Raw genomic sequence first — 25,174 nt, 5'->3', positions numbered from 1 at the left:
TCCAGTGATAATGATGATTTATTCCTGAAAATATACTTTCTAAATAGGCTGTAAGGCTGCCAGTCAGGGACTGAAATGGTTCATGCCTTAAACATTGTTAGGAAGGAGTTTTGCCCTATAGCAAAAACAGTTTAAAGAAGCTACAACCACAGAAGCCCCCCCTCCTTGAAGATGCCTGGCTGGAACTTTGAACTGTGAGTTAAGCCACCTAGATAAGATAAAGATACGTTCAATCATCTCAGATCTAGGGATAAGCAAACAAGGCTGAGAGCAAGGAATGCATTCACAAGAAAGCCAAATGCAGCAGAGAATCATCCCTGGCTGGGCTTAGGGTGAGGAAGACCACAGCCCACAGAGGCCAGGTTTACACAGACTCCACTGAAATGAGGAGGGTGGTGGTTTTGGGTGTAGCCTCTGGTCAGAGGCACTGAACACCCTCCTCCCTTACACAGACTGGCCCAGCTGTGTAAGCCCCCAACCCCACAGGCCACATCCACGGGACATTGATGTGGGAGGCAGCTGAGGGGGTGTCATAATCCACCCAAGACCCCCAAAGCATTCCTCAGACTCATTCCTAAGGCCTTACACCACAGGACTGCACGTGAGGCAAAGTGATGCAACAGCCACAGAGCCTGCTGCAAGAAACTGAGTCAAAGTGCCCCCCCAGGGGAGGTACCTGGGCATTCCCACCTGGCCTGGCCATGTCCTCATCCATTGCATTCCAAGCTTTTTGGGGCACCCTCAGGACCAAGAAGACCAGAGCTGGAGAGGATCAACAGAACATCCTTGGGATCCATGGAGTGGTGAGACTTTCTTTAAACTGTCACTCTCTTTCTGTACTCCCACCTCTTTTCTGTTTCTTTCTCTTCCTTCTTCTCCCTCTCTCTCTTATATTTATTATCAAATTAAATGCACAATATTGCCTTTGGCCTATGGTCTCATTAGCACATTAATTTGGGCAGAGGAATTTCTAGTAACTTTAAAGACTGGACTGTTAACAGTGCCCTAGCAGCCAATTCCACAGAATCAGTCCAGGTCTCCAAGCCCACCATGGGTAAAAGTGGGGAAGTGGGACCTTGAACTCTAACACTAACCCCACAGTAAAGTGGCAATGTATATTTAGGCATAGATAACCAGTATATGTATATTTAGGCATAGATTAACCAGTCTAGATTTTTAAGGCCTGCAGTTCTTTTGGAGAACTGCATGACAATTATTAGGTAATCACTATTTTACAAACATATTAATTAATTGCGGCTTTCTTCTGACACACAAACACACATATTTCATATATATGGGGAGAGGCCTTGCAAAAACTGTGGATGTTGTGATGGTGCAAAATGTTGGCCACTGTAAGAAAGGACACAAAGTCAGAACTCCAAATCCACATTTAGGCTATACCAGGCAGACAAAGTAGGGCCATGTTCAAAACTGCCATTTTATCCAGGCCAGCACTCAGAATAAAAATTAAGATTTTAAGACAAATTCTGCCATGGGATATCCAAAAATTCTTCTGCTTTGGAAGTGTGTGTTTCCTTCATCTTGCTTTCTAAAAAAATAAATGTCTTCTGGGGTTTTGTCTACGCCCAGTTCTGGTATATTACACTTGTCTGTTTCAAGGCCCTGGTAACCTAAAACATATAATCCCATGAGAATGGTACACCTGCCAAAAAGGTATGTTTGGATGACTCAGGAGGGCTCACAATCAGGTCCCCTGCTTGTAGGAATGCGAGACAGTGGGAGGCAAGATAAAGCTGTGACCACTCCTTGTCCAAAACAACAGACCTCACTCAGAGTCACCTACACCTGTGCAACTACATCAGTCCTCACTGTCTTCTGTACCCATTTTCCACACTAAAATGAGGAGGAAAAGTACTTTAGGAAATAGAAAATATGAACAGAAAAGCAAAGAGTGGCAGAGAGACAATGTGGGACAATCTTCAGGACTGATATGTTCGAAGAGCCACCTGTAATTTCATTACATTGCTGTGTTTCAGGTTACCCACTCATTTGAACATATTTACCTATACCAATCCTGTGAGTCTTGAGTACTCTCATCATACTTTGTTAGTCTTGTAGTGTCTCAGATTAAGTATCCACAGAAATAAAAACATTAAATCCTCACAATAAACATACCTGTATCATAGCTACCTGGACTTGATCAAATCCAAAACTATGCAACTGAAAGTTAAAAAATTTTAAATTTGGGATCTCATTTGTATTTTACTTCCTCAGTCAGGACAGTGAACAGGACAAATCTCATCTCAGAAATTAAGATATACTTGTTCTAACAGAAGACAAAGAATATTCAAGGTGCTCTACATGGTAAGACTCCTTTATTCCATTTACAATAAACCTTCTACTCTGACCCTAATCACACCAAGAGCAAAGTGCTATACACACTTCTGACAGAAAATGTGTTTCTTCCAAAGCAGGGAAACACAACATAACAAGATTTTTATCCTATCCATTTTCTTTTTCATCTGTCCTCTAGCCAACCTCCCCAGAGCAAATACACTTTGTTGCTTGTGAAGTGGAAGATCCCAGGCATTGTAGATGTTTGGTGCAACTTTCCAAAGGAATATTTTACAGAAGATGCAAGAACATGTGGGATATAATGCAAATTTAAATCAACCTGATCAGTATATATTCATTGAACTATTTTGAGAATGTGACCTCAGCCAGTGGACCTTTCTCTGCCTGCAATGTTTTGCTCCCTTTTTTGAAATTATCCACAATGAGTGACAATGGCAATGCACTTTTAGGTAGAGAAGGTTTAGCTATTAGGCATTGTTATGGGCTTCTTTTCATTGTTGTTATGCTTTTTAAAAGAGCTTAAAAAACCCAACTTGGTCTCATTTGTTTGGACTTACATTAGATATGCAGTTCTGTGATAACCTGGTGTCACAGGTCTCTGGAGTGGCTCATCTATACTCTGATGGACACCAGCAAATTGCTTCTTCTTAGTCTTTGGAGTGTGAGTCATTATCTGATATACAGAAAACGAAGAAAAAAATAATGCAGTGGAACAACAGGTATTTGAAGCCATAGAGAAAATTCTTTAGAAACATTGCAGCAGAAACTTAATTGCATTCTGGTGTCACTGCATAAAACTTCCTGGAATCACTGAAAGCTCTTTCACAACAGCTTCTCTCAGGTCACTTTTCCATTGTCAGACTCTTGAATCCAGAAGGTGCACATTTATAATAGAATGGGTTGAGTTGGAAAGGTTCATAAAGACCATCCAGTTACAACCCCCTTGCCATGGGACACCTTTCACTACATCAGGTTGCTCAAAGCTTCATCCAACCTGGCCTCAAACACTTCCAGGGATGGGGCTGCCACAACTTCTCTGGGCAACCAATGCCAGAGCCTCACCATCCTCACAGGGAAGAATTTTTTCCTTGTATCTAATCTAACCTACTCTCTTTCAGTTTGAAGCCATTCCCCCTTGTCCTATCACTACATGTTCTTGTGAAAAAGCTCCTCTCCAGCTTTCTTGTAGGCTCTTTTAGGACTGAAAGCCCACAATAAGATCTCCCTGGAGCCTTCTCTTCTCCAGGTTGAATAACGCCACTCCCTAAGCCTGTTTTCACAGGAGAGGTGCTCCAACCCTGTGAATATCTCAAATTAGTCACAGCACACTAAATGGCATTCATACAAACTTTATGCTTTTTTACTTAATAGCTTTTTGCTGCTTGAAGTAAGGCGGACAATACTTGATGCGGCACAACGCCTGCAGGAGCAGTTGACTTTTCAACTTTTCTTTTTTCTAAAATAATTTCAGACCAGCAGAATGTTCCAGTTATTAACCTGCTCAGTACTTTGCTTTGTGTGCTCAGAGTCACTGGTGTAGCACTAGAACCCTAAGGCTGCCTGTAGCTTATTATTAAGCCACAGCCTGACCACCCCCTGTGAAAGGGTAGCTCCTTTCTCACACTGGTTCTGCCTCTCCTGAGCAGCAGCTCATACACAGACTGTGAAAGATTCAGACTGCTCTGCAAGTAGCACCTGCCTCTTCAAGCAACAAATTGAATAAAGTGGTGAAACTACTGAAATAAAACACTTAACCCAGGAAATTAATTTGTTTTAAAATTCTAAGGAGAGGTACTCACTCCCAAGTACTCCGTTGTTAGCAGCTTCTCTCCTGAAAGCTCCCCCAGCTGTGGCAGCAAAACCTCATCTTTGTCCAGATCAGGCTCCAGGATGTCATTGTCCTCCTGCAAGGCAACAAGAAACTCAGGTGTGTAAGGAAGCTTTAAAGCTGGTAATTAAGAAAAAAAAAAAAAAAAAACCACCAAACAAAAAGCTGGTACTAAAAGCTTGGAATCAGTATTTCAGGATAAAAAGATCATACAAGGAGGGAACAACCCTATGTTGATTTTATTCCACAAACCCAAATATAACCAGCTTAAAGTAAAAACTACCAAGAATTCACTCTCCAGTGCCTATTTCTGGAATAAGTACGTGTGATTCATCTTTCATGGCAGCCCTGCAGCTTCTGCACATTAAAAAAGCCAAGAAATTTTGAAGTTTGAGGGATTCCTCCAGCAAACCAAAACCAGTAGTACAAGGACAAGACAGTATTTTTGCTTGTGTTTTGCTACTAGAAAGAATTCTCTTCTGTCCTGTACACGATATCCTAAGACAGACCCACTCCAGATGAAGAAAATCTTCTTTGCTTTTGAAACCTGTTGTGACAGTAAATGTAAATGACTGTCAAAAACAGTAAATGAGAAAAAGTAAAGGAATCATTCTAAAAAGGTATATTGCATAGTTATGTAGAGAGTCTGGCACAAACTCAATTAAAAACAATGTCCACTGGACTCTGGTGAACTCCAGAACACAACAAAAATGAAAAGCAGTTTTACTTTTGTGAGATTTAGACTCAGTTTTAAATAATCACAATCAGTTCTTAATTACCTGGAAAGCTGTGTATGTGTGAAAAATAACACAGATGATGGCAAAAAGACAAACACTTGTAGACTAGGCAACAATCATCTGTATCAAGCAAAAAACAGCCCATCACCTCCCACCTCCCACCAAGAAAGCACACTCCAAAGTCCACAATATAGTGTATTTTTATGGGTGGGGGGAAGTTGCAAAGATAAGCTCTATAAATAGGTCTGGGGGATTGTTTTTTTTTACAAGGTCTGTTAATGCAGCCAATCCTGCTCCCTGACATTATTTAACCTGCCAGGTAACCGAGCCTTAAAGTGTCCTCCCTCTGCCTCCTTGTACAAAATAAGGACTTTGCCCATGTGCCATCACTCCACTGCTGAAATAACACAATTGGTGCCCTGTTCCCCACTGCCCCCAGGCTGCAGCAGATGTTGGAAGCCAAGCCTTTTAGGGTAATGGCTGGAAGCCCTGTGATTAAGCCCTTTCTTTTGATGTGATCTGTGGCTGAAGTGGATTTTCACACGGCAGCTCTCTGATTTTATTGCCAGGTGCTGAGTGACAGCGGATCAGAGGGTGTCTGATAAATCCTCACTGTACAGGCACCTCACACAGCTCCAGCTTGTAACCAAGCTTTGGAATCAGAGCTACAATATCACATATTCACTTTAACAAGCAGCTTTTCAAGATGGTCCAAGTCAAATAAAAAAACAAAGGCAAAGATCAAATATTGAAGATAAATTAAGTTAGTATTTAACAGACCAGTCAAGAGAATATTGAGCACCAGGAAATACACACTGTGACTGTGGGTGTCAACACACCCCAGAAGGCTGACATCTCAGGGCTGGGTATGTACTCCAGGAGCTCTACACTAGTTAATTTAAAGCTTACCAGCCAAACACAAAAGCCAATTTATTTCTGAAGAACAGCACACACAGAGACATTTTTTATATGGTTATATGCTCCAGCATTACACTGTACAGAATCTTAAACTTCTGAAATCCCAGAATTTTCCTCTAATAGGCTCAACTGCATCTTAGCCACAGTGTTTAGGAGAAAGTAGCCATTACCACAAGATCTGCTCAAAGCCAGGAGAGAATTCATCAACTCTAAATTAAACACAGATAAAAGCAAAAAAATCCCATGAAAGGTAATAGTAACAGCACTGGGAACATTTGCACGCTCTTGTAAACAATTAAAGCTGGAGCAAAACCTCCAAATTAAGGCTGTATGAGAGTCTTTTTGTTGTTTCTTAAGTTCTAAAGGTATAAATAAAGGTATTGAGCAACAAATTCTAACATCAGTAAGCAGTCTGAAAGCATGTCACTAAAATGGCAACATTGGCAATATATGGACATATCCTGAAATGTATTCAGTCTGTAGTGGTTTAAAAGTTACATAAAAGCAAGATTTTGGATAAAATTTTCCAAAACTTTCTGTTGCCAGGTCACAACATCAGATGTTATCACAGAACACCATTGAGAACAATAACTCACTGCAATTCTAAAATACAAAAGAGTTCCAATCATTGAGGTAGTGAGTCAACAAATCCTTGTTTATTTAACAAAGTAACAACATTATGCATTACTGCCATGTTATTTGTAAACTATATTTTTTAAACTGAGGGACTAAGAAACCAGATGTCCTTGTAGCAGAACAGAATTATAGTTCCCAGCAGCAATAAGGATTCAGAATGTGCTGCAACTAATATTACACTAAAAACAGTTTCAAATTTGGCTTTTCTTTTTAATATAATGGCAAAGCTAAATGAAAAACTGGAATTGGACACAAAAGCCTACTGCTGTTTTTTGAGTCAAATAATAAGAAATGCCAGAAGTCCATTTTAATCACATGATGGTCCAGTGACAAAAATACATTTCAAAAGGATTTGACCTAGAGCCTTTGCTGGGATTGTATCAAGCAGCAACTCAGGGGGTAGGACTGAACAGGAGAAGTCACCTTCCTTTCATTCCCAGGAACAGGTAAAGTGATGGAAGTGTTGAACAGTATCATGCAATTCAATGCCACACCTTTCAGGAAGGAGCTCCTTATCCATGTGTTTTCACAACAAAACACAGTATCCTTTAAAAAAGTATACTGAAGTTCAGGCAAAGGTATTATCACCTTGGATTCTCACCATACATCCAAGACATTCAAAGCCTTGAAACGTCAGTTAAAAGGTGTAAAGCAGCATTTTAATCAAAGGGAAGTTTTAATGATTAATCTCCAGGAAGCCCATCTTGCACCACAAGCATTGATTTTCAGTTGGAGGAGTGGAAAGATTATAAAAAACAGACTTCAGGATTGCAGGAAGTGAAACAATTACAATAATCTAATCCTACAAGAAAAGAAAAGTTTACCGTATTCCCTTAGAATTCACTTAGAACTCTCCCCTTAGAATAAAAAGGGGAGGGTTGATTGTCAAATAAAACTTATTTTCTAGCTCTAAACTTAGAATTTCCACATAGCTCTAACTTTAGAGAAAGGGATTATTAGTTTACCACCTATTGTGCCACAACACAAAAGGTATACACAACACAAAAGCTGAATAAATAATGCAACCAGTGCAAGGCTTCCCTGGATACTGCCAGGCAAAGGCTGGATATACTGCATGATGCTGTACCCCATAGCAGTTGAGAGCACACCACACCTGCTGCAGTCAGGATATTTGCATTTTTATCTGCTCCCAAAACAGGAAAAGGTCAATGTGCACTAGAAAATGCATTCTGTCATACTGCAGTAACAGGAAAAATTTTAGACTTGGTTTTCCTCAGTCACTGTCATTCCCATTAATGTACAATGAGCTACTAGAATGTGGACACAACTAAGTTTTTTCTGTCTTATTCTTTGTTGGTTCAGGACAAAAAACTTATATTTAGTCTAAAAGCATGGTTTTCAATGAATCTGTTCTGCAGTAACACTTCTAATACAAGAACATTTTGCAGTTCACTCGCTCTCCATGTCACTGACTTGTTCAGGGCCAAACACATGCTATGAATGTATTTGCACACATACACACACCTAAATATGCACAAATACTGTTTCCAGGACATCTACTATAGCTGTTCTTTTAAATTTCTCAAGCAAGGCTTCTGAATAAAATGAAAATGCAGTGGGGTAGATTTCCTCAAGATAAAACTCCCACGTAACTGCTGACACTGTATTTTCAAGCTTCCACTGTGCACTTATGGCAATGCAGAAATGGCAACACCACAAGTGAAAACTGGGTATAACATTTCCCTCCCAAGATTTACATCTTGCTTTAATTTAGGTGATGCAGTATGTTGTGTTGTCTACACCCATGGCTCTATGAAGACAGCTTCTTAAAAGATGTTGAAATACTGGTGTAGAATGCATTTATTAACAGAGAAGGAAATGCAAAGCTAATCAGCTTATATTTACTATGATATAGTTTCTCATGCTTATTTTATTTTATTTTCTCATGGGACTTACTTGTAATAACTGTTTCCCTTTCTTACATTCCAGCAATTTACTAAATATATTTCATAGTTTTTAAACAACAAATAAAGTCACACCCTGAATAGATAATTATACCTTAAGAAAAAGTGATAATCTGTTTATAAACTATTCTGGTAATATACTTTTTTTTTAACTGCAGTCAATAGGTCTGCTTGAAAGCAAGATTCCTAATGCTACAGTAACTCCTCATCTCTTCACTTATGTCCAGTCAATCCTTTAATTATCACAGAGGTGCTGAGTTGCTAAACTAAAAGAGTAGGACTTCAAATGAAAAAAAAGGAAATGGAAACAGCTCCAATTTTCTTGTTAATGCAAGAATGATTAAGTAAACATAAAAACCAAAGCCAAACCAACCTCTGGTTTATTGACACAAATATTTTCTTTCCAGAAGGTTAAGGATTTTTCGAAAAGGTGCCAGAAAGCCTTTACTTACTTCCTCATACTCCTCTTCCTCATCATCATCAGACACAATACTATCATTGAATGGCTCTTCTAGAAAGAAGCAAAACAAAATGGTGTCAGTTAAGTTATACACGTACACCTTGACAGAATCTCATTATTACCTCAGTTTTACAGGAACAAGATTTAACCTGCTTCTCATACAGACATGTCTTTTTCAGGACAATTATTGTAATAATTTGATCCTATAAGCATTCTACTAGAAATCACTGAATTCAATTCATATTTTGGAAAATGGCAGAAATAGAAACACTCTGGAATAGTTACTTTCTCAGAAAACCCACGGTGACACCTCACTGTATTTACTGACAAGGCTTGAATGAAAGTGTGTGCACTTGCAAGTTTGTCTATTTTTCAAATATTTTTTTAATAAGAGACTCTACCTCTCCCTAAAAATACTTTAATATTATACTGCTTTTGTACATAAAAAAGTTAGTACTCATGCAGAATACTAATTGTAAGTTTTGGACAAAATTATTTCCTCAGGAAAAGACTGGCCAGGCTTATACTGGAAATCTGAATCATTAATGACTCAGACAAAAGCTCTTAAAAATGCCATTTTCAGGTAGAAGAGGAGTGGTTCTACAACCTTGAAGAACAAATATTGTATAGTGGCAATACAGTACTTAACTATTTTATTTGTTCTTTTACAAGGTAGAATTTGTAAAAGTTCTAACTTGTAAAAGAACAAAAAAAAAAAAAAAGACAGGCTGTGTTCTTTTTCCAAAAGCCAAACAGAGCAGTTCAACTTGTTCTATGTTTACTGTACAGAAAGATGCAACCAGAACTAATCTCCTTTTCATTATTTGCTTTCTCTTTCTTCAGTCTTCCTTTCAGTCACAGGCAACAGAAAATGGAATAAATATTCCACCTTCTCAGTCTGTATTAATGGCATCTACAACTCTGATGACCCATCAACATCCTCTCCAAAAAGTATGGTCTCTGCTCCCTATTCAGGATAAGCCATTTCACATAAAGCTACACCTCAACAGAGCAAGAGATGAGCACAGACAGACCTAGTCCCTAAATCCTATTTTACAAATTTCTACTGCATTTTTTTAGTTGGCAGCAGTCTCTCATTATTATCAGACCACTGCCATGAAAGAAAACAGCAAAGGTAAGTTTATTTATGATCCCAAAACTTTGGAATTGTGTCTTACTCAGCCTTTTATTTCTTCTTTATTACTACAACATAAAGGAAATTTTAAAACACATTACTTTCAAATCCTGACATTCATTATTCACCCTCTCTCAGACCATCACACTACTGTTATTCTTTGAGGTTTCCAATGCCAAGTAAAAACATGAGCTTTTTTATGGCTTTTGTGAAAGATTTAAAGCTCTGATAGCTGCCTGTGTTCTGACCTGAATTGAGTTGCTTGATAACAAATTCCATCTGTCGAACCATCTCTTCATTTCTTTCCTTGATAAAGCAGCGCAGAATTTCTTCCATTCCCTGGATGTAGCAGAAAACATTGGAAGATCAGTGTTTCATGTCCCCACAGTGACAGAGTTCTGTTAGCTAAAATATCTTTTTTTTGTTCGGTCAGGGAAGACAGAGGCAGTGTGAAGCAAACCACGGTGTCCAGCTCCAAGTGTTGCACAGACAAAAGAAATATGTTTTCTAGATTGCTTTGAGGCTTAAACAGAGACATGTCCATGATGAACAGCAAATTTTTACAATAGATCTGTTGCTTTTGCTTTCTGAATTCAGTACACAATAGTCATCAGAACAGGGTAAAATTTGTATCCAGAGAGACAACAGTGCAAGGTTCAGAGAAAGGAAGCAGAAAACAGAACCAGCTTTGACTTTAAACCTGGTCTCTGTCTTTATGGCTCCTTATAGCCTTGATGTTGTGTCTTTAAGCATTTATGATCACTTCCAATCCTCTGTGAGATAGAACATCTGACAACAATTATGTCAGATGTTAGTTCTCTGAGTTAGTTCTCAAGATACAAAGACATGCTGCTATCCCAGGAACAGCTTCCTCAAACACTGAGGTTGTGAAACTCATTACCGTTTGACTTTCACAGGAAATCAGTTCCTAGTTCTGAAACCTTCCTCCTGCACCTTCCCCAAGTAACCATGTCTACAACAGGCAGAAGGAAAAGTAGCTAGAAGTCCTTTTATTGGCTACTCACTGGTGCAGAATAAGTGGAAGAAGTAGCAGGTGAGATGAAAGCATCTCCTGGGACCACAAGGATTCTACAAAATGCTAGAAGGACACAGAATTCTAAAAGAACACCTTTAATTTATAATTCAGACAGAATCCTTCACTCTACTGGGGCTCCACTCCTGGGAGAAAGATTTGGAAATACAGCAGAAGTGTTTGAGAAATACAGTCATACTTCCCTGAGGATCAAAGGGGAAGGGCCTTTTGTGGGTTCCCTTCTCAAAATGCTCCCACCTCACAGCCCTGCTGTGTCCTGTTCAGCAGCTCCCTGTCTGGGCCATTTCTGGCAGAGATGTTGATTTTCATGCTCTGCAAAGCAGCACTTCTTACCATTTCTCTGGCTTCTTCTCGGACAGAAGGGATGGCCAGAATACTGTACAGTACTCCATTCACATATGACTGGACCTAAGAAATAGTAATACCATGAAGAAAAACTCTTCCATTCCTCCCAGTTGACTATCAAAATATAAGAGCAAAAGTATAAAATTACTATACTTCAAAGAGTTTAACCAGGCTAGACTGGACTTGCAAAATTCCCACATGGGAAGCAGAGAACTTTTAGGATGCAAATATACTGTGATATGGCTGATCTAAACCAGTGTGCTGCATGCCAATTTCCCAAACAGCCCCCCTGCTTCTGATGATGTATTCTTGCAAATTGACCTAGCCATAAGAAAGAAAAAAAAAAGGAAAAGAAAGAGAGAAAAGCAGAAAAAAGGTTAATTTCTGACAAACACTAATAGCAGTACAAAAAACAGGACAAAGAACAGGGAAAAGTCCCTGCCAGCATGAACTCAAGACAGCCTTCAAGCCTTGTAGCCTCAGGCAGGATGACAAAGCCAAAGCAGCTTCATGAATGTCACAAGTCTTCTACTTTCTTATAGCATTCCTTAAAACCACAGCAAATGTGTTCCCCTGCACCTGATGTTTTGCATCACCCATTGCTCATCTCATGAACAGTCAAGCCTGAGATGAATTGGTGCATGACATTTAAGCAGCATCAGAAGTAGGAATCAAGGAACATGGACTGCATGGTAACTGCATCCAAAGCTGCCATTCTTAGCTGCTAATATTTGTTAAAGCAAGACATACTTCCGTCTAGAAAGATCTCTGCTCACCAAAATAAAATATATGCATTTGTGAATTTTAGGCAAAATTCATGCAACTTAATTAACAAGGATCTAATAAAGGAAACAAAACAAATTTACTTTTTACATTTTTTCCTTTCTTCTGTTTCAAATTTTTCTTTCCACCTTTTCATTAACCCAAAGTTTGATGTACAAATACCTTAGGATTCTCATGGTCAAGAAGACCAGAAAGAACTCTGAGCATGGCGTTTGGGATACTTGCACATATTTTCTTCCCTGCAAAGGCAGAACACATAAATATGCTTGAAAAACAGAACAGATCAGAGCAAGTTTCTTTCTTACTTTTTAGAATCAGTATTAAATATAGTTTGCACAGAGCAATATTGTTTCTTGTTCCTGACAAATGCTGTTCAGCATAACCAAGTTGAAATCAGTGAAATTATTCTGGATTTATGCAGTTGTAGTCTTGGACAGGATGCAACACAAAGGGGATTTAAAAATTTACAAAAGGCATTTTTTTGCTTACAAGAAGCAGATGATTTTTCACCCTTAACTTACTTTCCTTTTTAAAACGAAATTTAATTGATGCTCTTTTTAAGTCTCTTGGACACAGAGAGGATCTTATTTTCTTGGGGGGAATCTGCTTTGTAGAAGTGAAAGCAAGGTGAAGGTTAAGCTCCTCACCCTTACTCCTCAACCCAGTTCTGTCTGTTTACAAAGAAATCTCTAACACAGAGTCTGTAAGTGGACACAAAGTGTCCTTTGAAAAGTGGGCCTGAATGTAGCAATGGCAGCCTTCACATACTAATATAAAACCTAATCAAATCTTAAAGGGTGCCATTGCCTAATTCTTTAGAATTCCCCTAACTGGAATTCTTGGGAAAGGAGATTTGCTCAAAAGCATTGGTTATAACATTCAGATATCTCTGGTTGTGGTTCCTGCTGCTGATTGTAGCTACTTGAAAGAATCCTGGTAAAACAAGAGAAAAAGATTCACAATCTTCTCTATCTATTTCTTGGAATAAGGTTGTAATTCAAAATGTAAGACACCTGCACTCCTCAGACAAAGATTCATGAGCAAGGCAGCACAATACTCCAGGTTGTAATCAGACAGGCAATCTGGGTCTATTAGAACATCAACCAGCCAGAAAATGAGCCCATCCTGGATCATTGCTGACTGCAGTGTGCGCCTAGGATTAAAAAACAAAAACAGATTGCAAATCACAAATGTCAGATCCTAACATAAATAGCTTTCATATACATTTATGGCCAGTATAAGCATATTAAAAATAAAATAGCCTGCCCAAAAAAAATCCCTAAACTACCTGTTTTGGCAGAATCACTAAACTAAGTAATTAACAAAGCCTGAAGAAATTGAAGATGGAGATTCCCATATGGTTAAGAGGACTAAAACATTGTTGGATAGATCGGGAGGTTTTGTCTTTTGTTTTATTTTGTTCTTTTTAAACCTGTGAACTGCTGAGGTAAATTTCTTCATTGTTTTCTAGGGCTTCATACTCCAGCTAAAATGGCATTTTCAATTGTCTTTTTTAATTGGTTTTAAAAGGCAGCTACAAACAACAGATCCATAAAATAAATTAATTACTTCTTCTGTCAGAGGTAGCCATAGCACTGTAGCACTTTTGTACTGCCAATTTGACAAATGAGGTTTTTTGCTTGAATCTATTTGCACTTTTCTCTAGAGATTCTTAAATCTCATGCTCTTTTAACTCAACTTGTAGTTGCCCTCAAAGACTATGGTGAATAAAATGCCAGGTGGCCAACCATGATCTACAATAACAATTCTGCACCTTACAATACAAAAAAAGAAGAAGTATGTACTGGTAGAAAAGTCTTACTGAAGAACAGAATTTTTCATAACACTATTTCCAAGAGGCATTATACCTAAATTGCAAAGATCAAAGTAGGTGCTTCCCTGGCTTTGGTCCTGAAAGCTCATATGTTTCTTAGTGCTGGATATTGCAGCATGTCTGGGGCATGGACTAAGCAAAACAAGGGAGCATGCAATCACATATTAAAAAAGTTTCCCTTATGTCAAGTATCTGGAATTAACCTTCTATAAGATTGTTACTTTTTAGACAATAAACTTCCAAATTTTCAGTATTCCTCCTGATTGCTGTGAAAACAGAGCTCCTCAGATCATTATTTATTTGATAAGTAGAGCATGCCCTTTACTGCTTTTGCATATTTCTTTTGTGGTGGGCACTTGAGTCAGACTGCTAATGCAAAAGTAACAAGACAGTCTGTGCATAGACTGCTCCAGGAAGGGGGTCAAGAGGATAAAGATGAAATCCCTGAAAAATGTTTGCAGAAAGGATAATGAAAACCTTATGCTTTGGAATGTAACACAACTCTTTTTTCCGTGTAGGATTGTCAGAGCTTTCTACATTAAGATTTTTACTTCCTTCAGTTAAGGAACACATACAAAGCACACAAGGCTGTGGCAGGAGATGTACATTTACTTGGGTCTTGACAGCTGGTAGGAAGTCAGGTTAATTCAGTCAGCAAAACTGATTTCTCCTTCATAATAAGTGACACTGCTTTCATCGGCCATCAGGGGTTCTGATGATTGTTATAGGAAAATCAAGTGCTCTTCTTTCCTCCCTGAACAGAGCCTAACTAGCCTGCATTTCCTCCTCTGCTGTCACCACCACATGCTGTGCTTTCATCACCTGAGGCTGAATTTCTGCAGAGCCCCCAGAACATTCTCCCATGTAAGGGAATCCTTGTCTTCAGCTTTCAGTCTGTCCTCCAGCATTTGCAGCAATGTTGGGTTCTGAGAAAGGTAGGCACGACCTGGTGCAAAAAGTGATGAAAGAACAGATGCTGAGATAGCAGCTATGACAGAAAACCTCCCTCTCTTTGGAAAAGTAAGCAGGATTGACCTCAGTTTCCTCTTGACAAGCTACAAACTTGTGCCAAGATCCAAACAAACCTGCACAAAGTTGTGTAGCAGACCAGTTGCATTCAATCCAGACACTTGGGGTATCAGAGGTCCACAATTGCAAATCAATACCACACAGAATCCACTTTCAGTATATGCTTTCTGATCTAGCAGTTTTGTACAATCAAGAAAAAGAACAGAAATGTCCAAGGAGCTTGGGAAAGTCAGGTATCCTCCTGCTACTGACTTCAAATGAGATTTCAGCACCTAGCAATACTGAGCTCCAAAAATAGCAGCAAACCAAAAGCTATTTTGGGACAGGCAGAGATACAAAGCTGGATATATGTGCATCTGGATTGTTAGCAGTGATGCACAAAGATTTATTCAGGTGAGGACCAGGAAATGCAGGAGCCACAGTAGTTACTATTGCACAACCTGGTAGCAGGTCTGTCCACAGGAAACCTTATTAATGGAGAAAAATTAATGGAAAAAAAATCCCCTAATTAATGGGGATTTTTCTCTTTAACCCTCATGGAGAAACTGAAGACTATATTAAAGGCAGTATCTGAGTAAGTTCTCACATAGATCACAAATCATCAAAACAAGTCAGAAATACTGAATACACAGTGTCAAAATGAAAACTTTCCAGATACTGAAAAGCTGTTTTGAATGCATGCTACAAAAGATAGTGAATCACTAGAAAAAGGGTGGAAATAAGGCTCTAAATTATCACATGCACTGACATGCACTTGTGAAGCACCAATAAGAAAGCATTATATGAAAATGTTATCTTATTTTTTGCAGTGAATCATTTACCTTCTATCAGTGAAGCAAAAGCATTGATGAGCCTTGCCATATACTGTCTGACTACCTCACTCTTAGAATATAATAATTGGAGGACACTTCTCTGAAAAAGAAAGTGGATGTTAATAAATCACAAAGAAGAAAAACACAAAAGTTAGTCTTCTATAATGTTTTAAAAGCTTCATTAAACTTACACAGAAAAAAACAAAACCCTTTGAATGCATACTGATTTGTCAATATGATGTACAATTTCTTTTTTTTATTCGCAGGGGGCTGAAGGAGAGATGGAAAATGAACAAATAGGCAAATTACAGCTTCTCATCTCAGTCTGTTAAAACACCATTAAACTCTATGGTGTAGAGTGGAAGTTATATTGAGCCAACACAGTTCAGTTAAAGCTGGTAGCTAAAATTAATATTCAGTCAGTAACAAAAAAAAACCCCACAAACCAAACAACTTAGTTTTGTTGACAAACTAAAGTGCAGTAACATTACCTGAACAGGAATGCTTTTCTTTGACAACAAAGAGTGTGGGAAGCAGCTCAGTAACTTACCAACACCACCACATTGAAATTATTTCTTATCTGTTTTATTGCAGGCTTTACATATAACTTCCCTCTTACAGAAATTCAGAGGGAGAAAAACTGATGGTTGATTTAATAATCCTTTATGTTTCCTAATGGTACAAGAGACTGTTGCAAAGACAATAAAGCCACAATAAACCAAGTAGGCTCAGAGCCCCAAACCCCTGGGAAACTCAATTATGCACAGAAGTCACTACAATCAATGAATAAAGTTGTGCTTTTCTTAGCAACAGTACTGGGTTATCAGGGACTGAAACAACTTTCCAAAATCAACACACCAGAATTACCCTTTCTAAAGAAAGGTGCCAATCCACCTCAAATTCACAGAAACACAGTTGATCATTGCAGGTGCACAATGACACATTCCATAGCGGCATTGGGACTGAAGTCCTAATTTAGTTCTTATCTTAGATCAGTGAAATGAATTGAGTGTATTATTTAACAATACACAATCACTCAAAAAGAGACACAACATCTGATAAGCAAGACTTAAAGGGCCTTGGGCTTCAGTTCAACTCACAGAAGTAAAGCACAGGGAGCTAAATGTATCACCCAATTTTGGCACTGCTACCTTTTTTTCTTCTCCTCTTCCAGAGAGCAATAAAATTTTATGATTAGCACTTCATAGACACAAGTGAGCAATATCACACAGAAGTTGGACAACTGACAACTCAGTTTCAGCTGACCTGACAGTTGCTGTGGCAGTCCAGGAGGTCATTACTGATGTAGGCTTGCATGATAGTGTCTCTCTGTTCACCAGGATATGATGTTGTCAAGCGCTAAAATAAATAACAACATAAATAAACAAGTAAAGAACATAAAAAGACAAAACTATAGATTGATGGGCCCTGGAGATTTTAAAGGTGCTGATACCCTATAGCTGAGAACCTCTTTCATGGGGAGCAGTAATTCAAAATCAGTGACCTAAGGGAAAGAGATGAAATGAACTGACCTGACCTCAGCTCTGTGATCCAGTACAAAATTGTTACTTGGGAGCTGTCATCGCTGTCCATACAGGAAGGATACAGAATTACTTCCCATAAAGTTAAAAAAGCCCCTCTAATAGTTACAGATGTGGTGCTTTTCTTAATCATTTGAGACAGAGCATTGGGCAAGAAGTACTTTTGGTTAGAACAAACAGATTGTTTTTATGTGAAAATGGACACTGAAACTTGCTCAGAATTCCACTATTATCATCTTTCATGACTGTCACTTTGAACACATCAGCTTCCTTTGCAGCAGGAAAATGTAACTTCCTGTTGTCATCTGTAATTTTTCTTAAATGTCATTACATGACCCAAGTCAACCAAAAGGTAGTTTCCTGTAAAATATTGATTATAAAGGAAAACTGGTGATTAGAGTCAGGTATGTCTTGGATACAGCAGTATTTATATAAATATAAACCAAAATGATATGTGGAAAATAGAACTGCCTAAAACAACAATTTATTTGGAAGCATATCAGAAATTATTTCCACTGAATATCCCAGAAATTTGGGAAATCCTTGTGTGAGAAATCTGTCTCTCCTCAGAGGAGAAGGACACTGCTACACTACAAAGAGACACCTCCTGCCTGGGCTGCCTTCATCATCTCAACAGCCTTTGGAAGCTTCATCAACAGGAATTTGCCTGTCATGCTGAACTCATCACTAGAACAACCATCTTGTTTGCTAAATGGATCTTAGTTTGGATGCCTCCTGTCCTTACCCAGCGCAGAGCCTGCAGTAAGAGCGCCTTGAGACGATCACTCCCTGTAATCAAATCTTTCTTCAGCTTCTCATAATCCAGAGAGGGCAGCAATGGCACATCCTGCACCTTCCTAAAGGAAAAGACATTCATCAAAACTCTCTGTCCTCATTCAGTGCAGCTGATGTTACTGAGGTGAGAAGAGCCAAAACAGGAAGTCTGCTTCAGGAAAAGAACTTCCACATTATCATACTTTTATTACCATTATAGTGTTAGAACAATAGACTTGTTGAATTTGGGGTGATTTCTTACTTATGTATGCAGCTCGCTTACCATCATAACTTGCAGACAGTAAACTGATAGCAAGACAGCTGATGACCTGAGATTTTTACTGGCACAAAACAGTACAGTAACATCCTTTCTCCCCCTTCTCTACTGGACCACAAGGGCATGAGGACAGTTAGATGCAGTAAAAAGCTGCAGCTCCATCTCCAACTCCAAGCCCTTATGCACCCAGAAATGTCTTCTCCAAAGCAGAGCTGGTGTGGGCTGAATGGATTTTTACAGCCTGAAGTATGCTGACTTAACATGAGACTTAATACAGACTACTTTCTATGCATCAATACTATCTTGCTATTCTGAAATTTAACACTGCAATAGAAGTTTCTCATAAGAAAACTGCTTCCAGTCAGTGTTTCAATCTTAATATTTAAATATAATCCACTAAAATGTTTTAGTATCTTCCCATCCTACCACAAACAACTTTTATATCCTATGTATAATTGCCCATTATCTTGTAAACAACAGGATAAAAAGTGTCTCAAAAATTTAATAAAACTTCACCTTGAATATACCATTTCTATTCAGTATTACAAGCCGAATTTTATTAAGTCAGACACAAAAAAAAATCAAAGTTAAGGCACCCAAAAATCCATATTAGGGATTCCCCCTTTTCCTGGACTTTTGAGAATCAAACCAATTACAACAATAGGACTGAAATATGTGGAAACACTAAAAATAGAGCAACAACCTCACATGTGTGGAATGGCAGATTTACTGGATTAACAACATTCTGCTGAAATTAGAACATTACTGAAGCTGGTCAGCAGAAGAACACAGATCACACAATATTTGCATCAATGTTCACTGAGGTCAGAGGCAGCACAGAGGAGGAGTCCCACTTGAGGACAACTGGCAGTGTGTACTTCAGTTTACAAACCCTTCCCTACAGACAGAAATGGAGCTCAGCAACAAATACTTACATAGAGGATAAAGATGCTCTTAACAGTGTGGAAGCCTGAATCACAAAAAGAAAGAAAAAATGAAATTACAGCATGTCAGTCCAAATTTCACATACTGTTATTAATGAGGTCCAAAGTGAATTCTTTCACTAAGATTCTGCAGTTCTTTTCCTATAAAAACCTGTGCTGTAAACCAGAAACACAGCTGAAGAAAGAGCACTTCAGTGTTTATCTTTCTTTTCCCTTAAAGTGTTTTACAGGTCAAAATCTCTTTTGTTATGATTTGACTATATTATCCTCACCCACATAATCCAAAAATTACCTATGCTTGAAACATTTTAAAAAATAACAATAATAAACGAATAGAAACTACTATCTGAGCCCACTGAGGAAGATGAAGAACTTGCTAAGCTCATTCACTGACTTCATAAATTTTCATATCTTTAAAATTGCAATAATATTTCATTGGAGACCCAGCATGCATTTCTGCATATAAATTTATTGTAATTCTTTGCTCCAACACTAATGTTATCAAGTGCCTACTGCTACCAAAATATATCCCTATATATAATTATTAATATGTAAAGACAGGATTATGTATTCTGATATGGATAAAACCAATATGAAATAGTGTGCCATTTCTTAGTGGTTCTGCCTAAGATATTATAATTAAATCCTGGATATTTCTTCTCTGATGCAGGGTGACACAGTGCCTGTGCAGGCACCACTGTGCAACAAGGAGCACCAACACCAGACAAAAGTTCCACATGAAAGTTGTCTGCCTCAGTGAGTATTTTTTGCTAGATTTAATTGTAGGTAAGCAAAGAAGCAGCAATTCTGGCATAAGAATGCTTCATGTCATGCATTCTGATGTCAATTACATGCTGTATTTGCAGAATATTCAATGTCATCTCTTTGTGCTGATCTCTCTGCTAAAAATCTCTCATAACCACTTATGCCTGTAAAACTGGTCTTGTCTCCTAACTGAGCCTCTTTCAAAGGGAACTATATAATCAATGTCTATTGTCAGATTTAAAACTGGGATTTAGGAGACAAAAAGCATGAAATACCATAGAGAATATTGAATTACACCAGCTGACATATTCCTGAAAACAACCTCGTGGGTATCCTTGTAATACAAGGAACTGCTCTATTAGATGTGAAATAAGCTTATGTGCACAGTGGAAAGCATTTTATATTATGTCAATGAATGATTTATATACAATAAACAGCTCATACACCTCAAAGGTAAACTGTCTGGACCGGCACTTCTCACATCATAGTTTATCTTACACAATACAAAATTCTTTCTAAGTATCATATCTGCCCCTAGACTGTTTTGCCCTCATCCATTTTCCTTAGCATTTTCAATATGTATAAAGAGTTAATTTAAATAATAAATAAATAAAAAACAAAACTGTTTTCCCAGTCAAAACCTAAAACCTTGTAGCTGCATGTGCAATGAAATCACAAATCACTTTTGTTGCCTCTGTCAGCACCTTTCTCCTTTGTCCATTAGGGGAAATGGAAGAAAGTGACTATAGCACTTGAATGCAAAAATAATTGCAGAGCCTTTAGAGATGGAAGGTCAAACAGAGAATAGCAATGTGTAAAGAAACAGAGCAGGGCACTAGGGCTATATAAATGCATATAAAGATTCTCTGCTTCTCAATAAAGGGTTTTTTTATGCACTTCTTTGCTGTCTTAGAAAGAAAAAGGTGCTCCAACCAAAATCTATCCAGAGGATTACCGGTTAAGATGCACATATCACTCTTCTAAACAAATAAAACTTTTTAGCAAGTGGAGGATTTTGCAAGCTTTTATAAAATTTCAAACTACAGAAAATTCAACTGGAAAAACATTCAGATCAAATGGGATAAGGTCCTATTAATTCCCAAATTATTTTTTAAGCCAGCAGATGGAGCACAGCAAGGTATGGTTTCCATTTAGTATGGTTTCCTTTTGTATTCTTCCTACACCAAAAAGGCACCAGAGAGTGAGGCAGGCCCTGCACCAGGGCTCTGAGGGCAGAACACTGAGCTGGAGAAACTTCTGGTCACTTTGCTGATCAGACCCAGTTTATCAGTCTAGAACCTGCACAGGAAGAAGTTCTTTCAGGTTTTTGGTGTTTCTGGGAAAGCAATAAGGACAAAGTTCATATTACATCAGGTTCAATTGTCAAGGTTCAATTGTCAAGGCTAAACAGGAATGAAGAAAGTTTTGGGGGACTAGTTTGTTCTTCACTGCACTGTCATTTCTCAATCTGACAATGATCAGCACCACTGATAAGCAGAAAGAATGCAAGCATGTTACATGCAGAGGTTTCCTTTCTTCCTTTTCATCTGCATGATTGCAATTAGTCATAAGTAAGCTAATCTGTATCTGTGGCATGCTGAGTAAGGCATTGGCTCAGGACATACACTTCTAGTCCTGATTCAGCCAGCAGCTGCAGACAGAATCCAAACACATCATTCCATGTCTCTGGGCCTCAATTTTTTTAATCTGAAAAGCAGATACAGGCATCAATCTCGAACAAGCTGGGGTTTGAGATCTACCAATGAATGGCAGAGTGCAAGAGCTAGAAGTTATTATTTTGCTATTAAACAATTTAATGCTTATAGCACAGTCACCATAAATAGAAATTATTTAGTAGCTCCTCTTCTACTCATTTTTCTTAGCTTACAAGATTTATTTCCTCAGCATTTTCTCCCTAGCCCTTCCCCCAGTCTTTCCTGGAACAGGTTAACAATTGATTTTTAACCTTTTGAGTGACAGTATATCTTAGATTGCCAATGAAAGGCAGAGTGTGAAGAACCTGTGGCAAACACATTCCTATGTCCCAACACTCATAGACTTCATCTTGAATAAAATACATTTCATGCAAAACCTATCTTGAGAGAGGATCATTTGTCATAACTGAAAGACATGCAGAAGATCAGTGTCTTAAGGGAAGAAAAAGAAACACAAGAAAAAACAGCCCAAGCATAGCTCATTCTGGTAGGATCATGGGTATGGCTTATATTTGTGTTGGTTCTTGCCAAAGCCAAACCAGGTGCCACATTAAATCAAATAATTCTGTCACGATGCACATTAGCCCCAGATGGCATCCCTTTATTTTTGAACAAAGACAGGCATGAATATGAACAGCATGGAATAAACCAAAGAAGTTCAAAGGGAAAAAAAATCAGTATTTATAAAAGAAAGCAGATGCACTTCATGTGCAAGCCAAAACCACAACTGATTTTATCAAATACTGCAGCCCTATATTCAAACCATATCCCCTTTGCTGTTTGATGTATATATTCATAATATGCTGAAGGCAAAGCTGAAAGTTCCCACTCTGAAAATGTGCTGCAAGAATTCAGTGCAAATTCAATGCAGATTCAGAATTAATAATCAAAGATACGTGATGAATATGTGAAGAGTAAAACCAATATTTGAGCAGATTTCTACAAATCATCAGAACTCACAAATCTGTGTTGAGTTCATTTGTTACACACTAATAACAAAAAGACTGCTCCACACAGCCTGTGAGGGTTTGACCCTGAGCTTGTGTAACCTGGCAGGTCTACTGGGGCTATGCAAAGTATTATTTCATAAGTAGATCTGCAAATGTTTTTTATTTTCTTTTCCTACTTATACTCGAGATATGCTGTTATGAAAATTTCCCACATGCCATATAAAACAGGTTCTCTAAGACATCTGATGTGTACATTAAAAAGTCACACAGCAATAGTGTGTGAGAATGTAATGACAACACAAATGTCAGAAAGAAGTATAAAATACTATACAGAAACAGTGAGGGGAGCTGAAAGCTACCCATATATTCAAGAAATATCTCAGAATCAGTCGGACAACTTTGCAAAAATTTTATAAACAACTCTGCACACTAAGCTATTACATTCTAGACTGTATAAAGTTACATTTAACTAATGCTTTATATTAATCTGTAAAAGGAAAAAGTTTTTCTTTAGTAAAAATAATTTGATTAATAATTGCTCATTTGTCATCAACCTTTCTCAATCTCAAAACAGAGAACTACATGAAGGAACAAAATGCTTAACATCAAGCAAAAAGTGTCCATTATGAACATTCATGTCACCAATGGGAACAGGTTGATTGATACAGGTGATCTTTCAGCATAGGTGGATGTGGGTTGTGTTCTCTACATCAAGATAAAAATAAGTATGTAAGGAATAGTCCATTGCATTCAATATTTTTATGACTATTTCTCAAAATAAAATGTTGTTCTGAATGGAAAGTTGAATGCCCACAAGGGTTTACTTTAATTCCAGGTGATATATATGTTTGAAATTTAGTCAGCTTTTCTTGAAAGACAAAATCTAGTTTTACCTAAAGAAAGCGATATTATTATAATATCACTTTCTTTAGGTAAAACTAGATTTTTTAAATTATTATTTTAAATTGACTGGCATCTTCCAGAATTGGTGTCAATCACTTTTATGAATTGATTACATACTGAGTTACTTAGAAGTAGACTCATTTCCTTTCTTCACAAAGAATGCACTGACTATGGGCAAAATTAGATACTTATGGTGTACTTGTAGTATTGCCAGAATACAAACTTCCATCTGGGTTACAGAAGTCACAGGCAGTACAGAGAATATAATTTTGTGTTTTCAATGAAAGAGGATCATTTTAACTGTGTGAGAGAATTTTGTAATCTTTACTACCAAAAGGAAGTTTGACTTTAGGAACAAAAAATACAAATATGTAGAATACAACACCCCTCTGAAAAGCATGAATCAACTTGCTGAATTATCTCGAGCAATAATATTTATTTGCTTTGTCAAAGGTGTTGTGGGCTCAGCTGGTTTTGGCACACTTCAGAGAGAATGTATACTATACACAGATGATCCCATGGAAGAAACAATTGCTTTCTGCATGCTGTAAGAAGCTGAGTTTCATGTCAAAGTTGTGGACAAAGCTGCTCTTATGTTGACATGCTGTGTTAAGTGAATTATGAAGCCATAAGGTTACCCAGAACATCTATTCCATTCCCCATGCAGAATTGCCAAGCCCTGTACGTTTTCTGGCTCTTCATAAACCACACAGTTATTGTCATGACAAGATAAAATGCAGGGAAAATTGCTGCATGTTGTGAAATAAAGAGAAATACAGACTGTGACAGACTGAGCAGGCAACGTGAAAGGAAATAAAGATAGACACTTACATATCCGTCATCACAAGGGCTCATAGAGTAATATCCCTTTATAGGCAAACAGACACACATTAAAATAAAGAAGATTAAAAAAAATAAGTTAACAGAAATAAATCACAGAGAAATGCACAAAAAAACCCAACCAAGCTAAAAAGTATAAACATGTTCTCCCAACCCTCATACTTGTATGTCTTAGAACTGAAATTGCTGTGTCTCTCTTCTGATATATTTGGAAGTTCTCCCCTCAACACCTGGCAAACACACCTAGTCTGCACATTGTTTCACACTGTCAGAGTCAGAACAGCTACACAAAAAGCACTGACAAATTGACAGGAATATATGACCTGTGCTGCTCACTCCAGTGAGGCAGCCAAGAGAGAAACCCTGAACATGGCCTGGATCAAAGACCTCAGCTCCTGAGAAAGCCCCTGCCACTATTCTCCACACTTCCTTTGACTGGAGTTTCTGACCAACAAAGACTGACAGAGACAATTTAAGGTGTTTCAGCAATGTTATCAATTCTTCATGCTAAAAGGTTCCAGGGATAAACTAAAGAAGTCTCTGGAAGGAAACCTAGTATGTAGTAACTAAAATAAAGAATGGTGCTAATTCATGGTTTGAGTAGTTTAGTACAAAATATGCCATGTTCTCCTTAATTAGACTAAAATACTTAG

General features: G+C 38.0%; 1 protein-coding gene across 2 annotated transcripts in view; it reads right to left on the bottom strand.

The window, feature by feature from the left end:
* Positions 1-25,174, bottom strand: part of ARMC9 (armadillo repeat containing 9) — a 59,871-nt gene that overhangs the window by 16,789 nt on the left and 17,908 nt on the right. The window contains exons 10-22 of one of the 2 annotated variants that reach the window (XM_066556484.1): positions 24,513-24,548; positions 19,340-19,374; positions 18,099-18,210; positions 17,079-17,171; positions 15,822-15,912; positions 14,794-14,917; positions 13,151-13,290; positions 12,300-12,376; positions 11,343-11,417; positions 10,204-10,294; positions 8,813-8,871; positions 4,116-4,220; positions 2,874-2,989 (exon numbers count right to left, since the gene is read on the bottom strand). In XM_066556484.1, coding sequence (XP_066412581.1) covers positions 2,874-2,989; positions 4,116-4,220; positions 8,813-8,871; positions 10,204-10,294; positions 11,343-11,417; positions 12,300-12,376; positions 13,151-13,290; positions 14,794-14,917; positions 15,822-15,912; positions 17,079-17,171; positions 18,099-18,210; positions 19,340-19,374; positions 24,513-24,548 — 1,154 coding nt within the window. The remainder of the gene's footprint in view (positions 1-2,873; positions 2,990-4,115; positions 4,221-8,812; positions 8,872-10,203; positions 10,295-11,342; positions 11,418-12,299; positions 12,377-13,150; positions 13,291-14,793; positions 14,918-15,821; positions 15,913-17,078; positions 17,172-18,098; positions 18,211-19,339; positions 19,375-24,512; positions 24,549-25,174) is intronic. The other variant, XM_066556485.1, reaches the window with a different exon arrangement.

Source organism: Molothrus aeneus, chromosome 10 (genome assembly GCF_037042795.1).
Source record: "Molothrus aeneus isolate 106 chromosome 10, BPBGC_Maene_1.0, whole genome shotgun sequence".
NCBI classification, from domain to species: domain Eukaryota; kingdom Metazoa; phylum Chordata; class Aves; order Passeriformes; family Icteridae; genus Molothrus; species Molothrus aeneus.
Note: the sequence above shows the minus strand (reverse complement) of the source record. Positions and strands in the feature narration are given on the sequence as shown.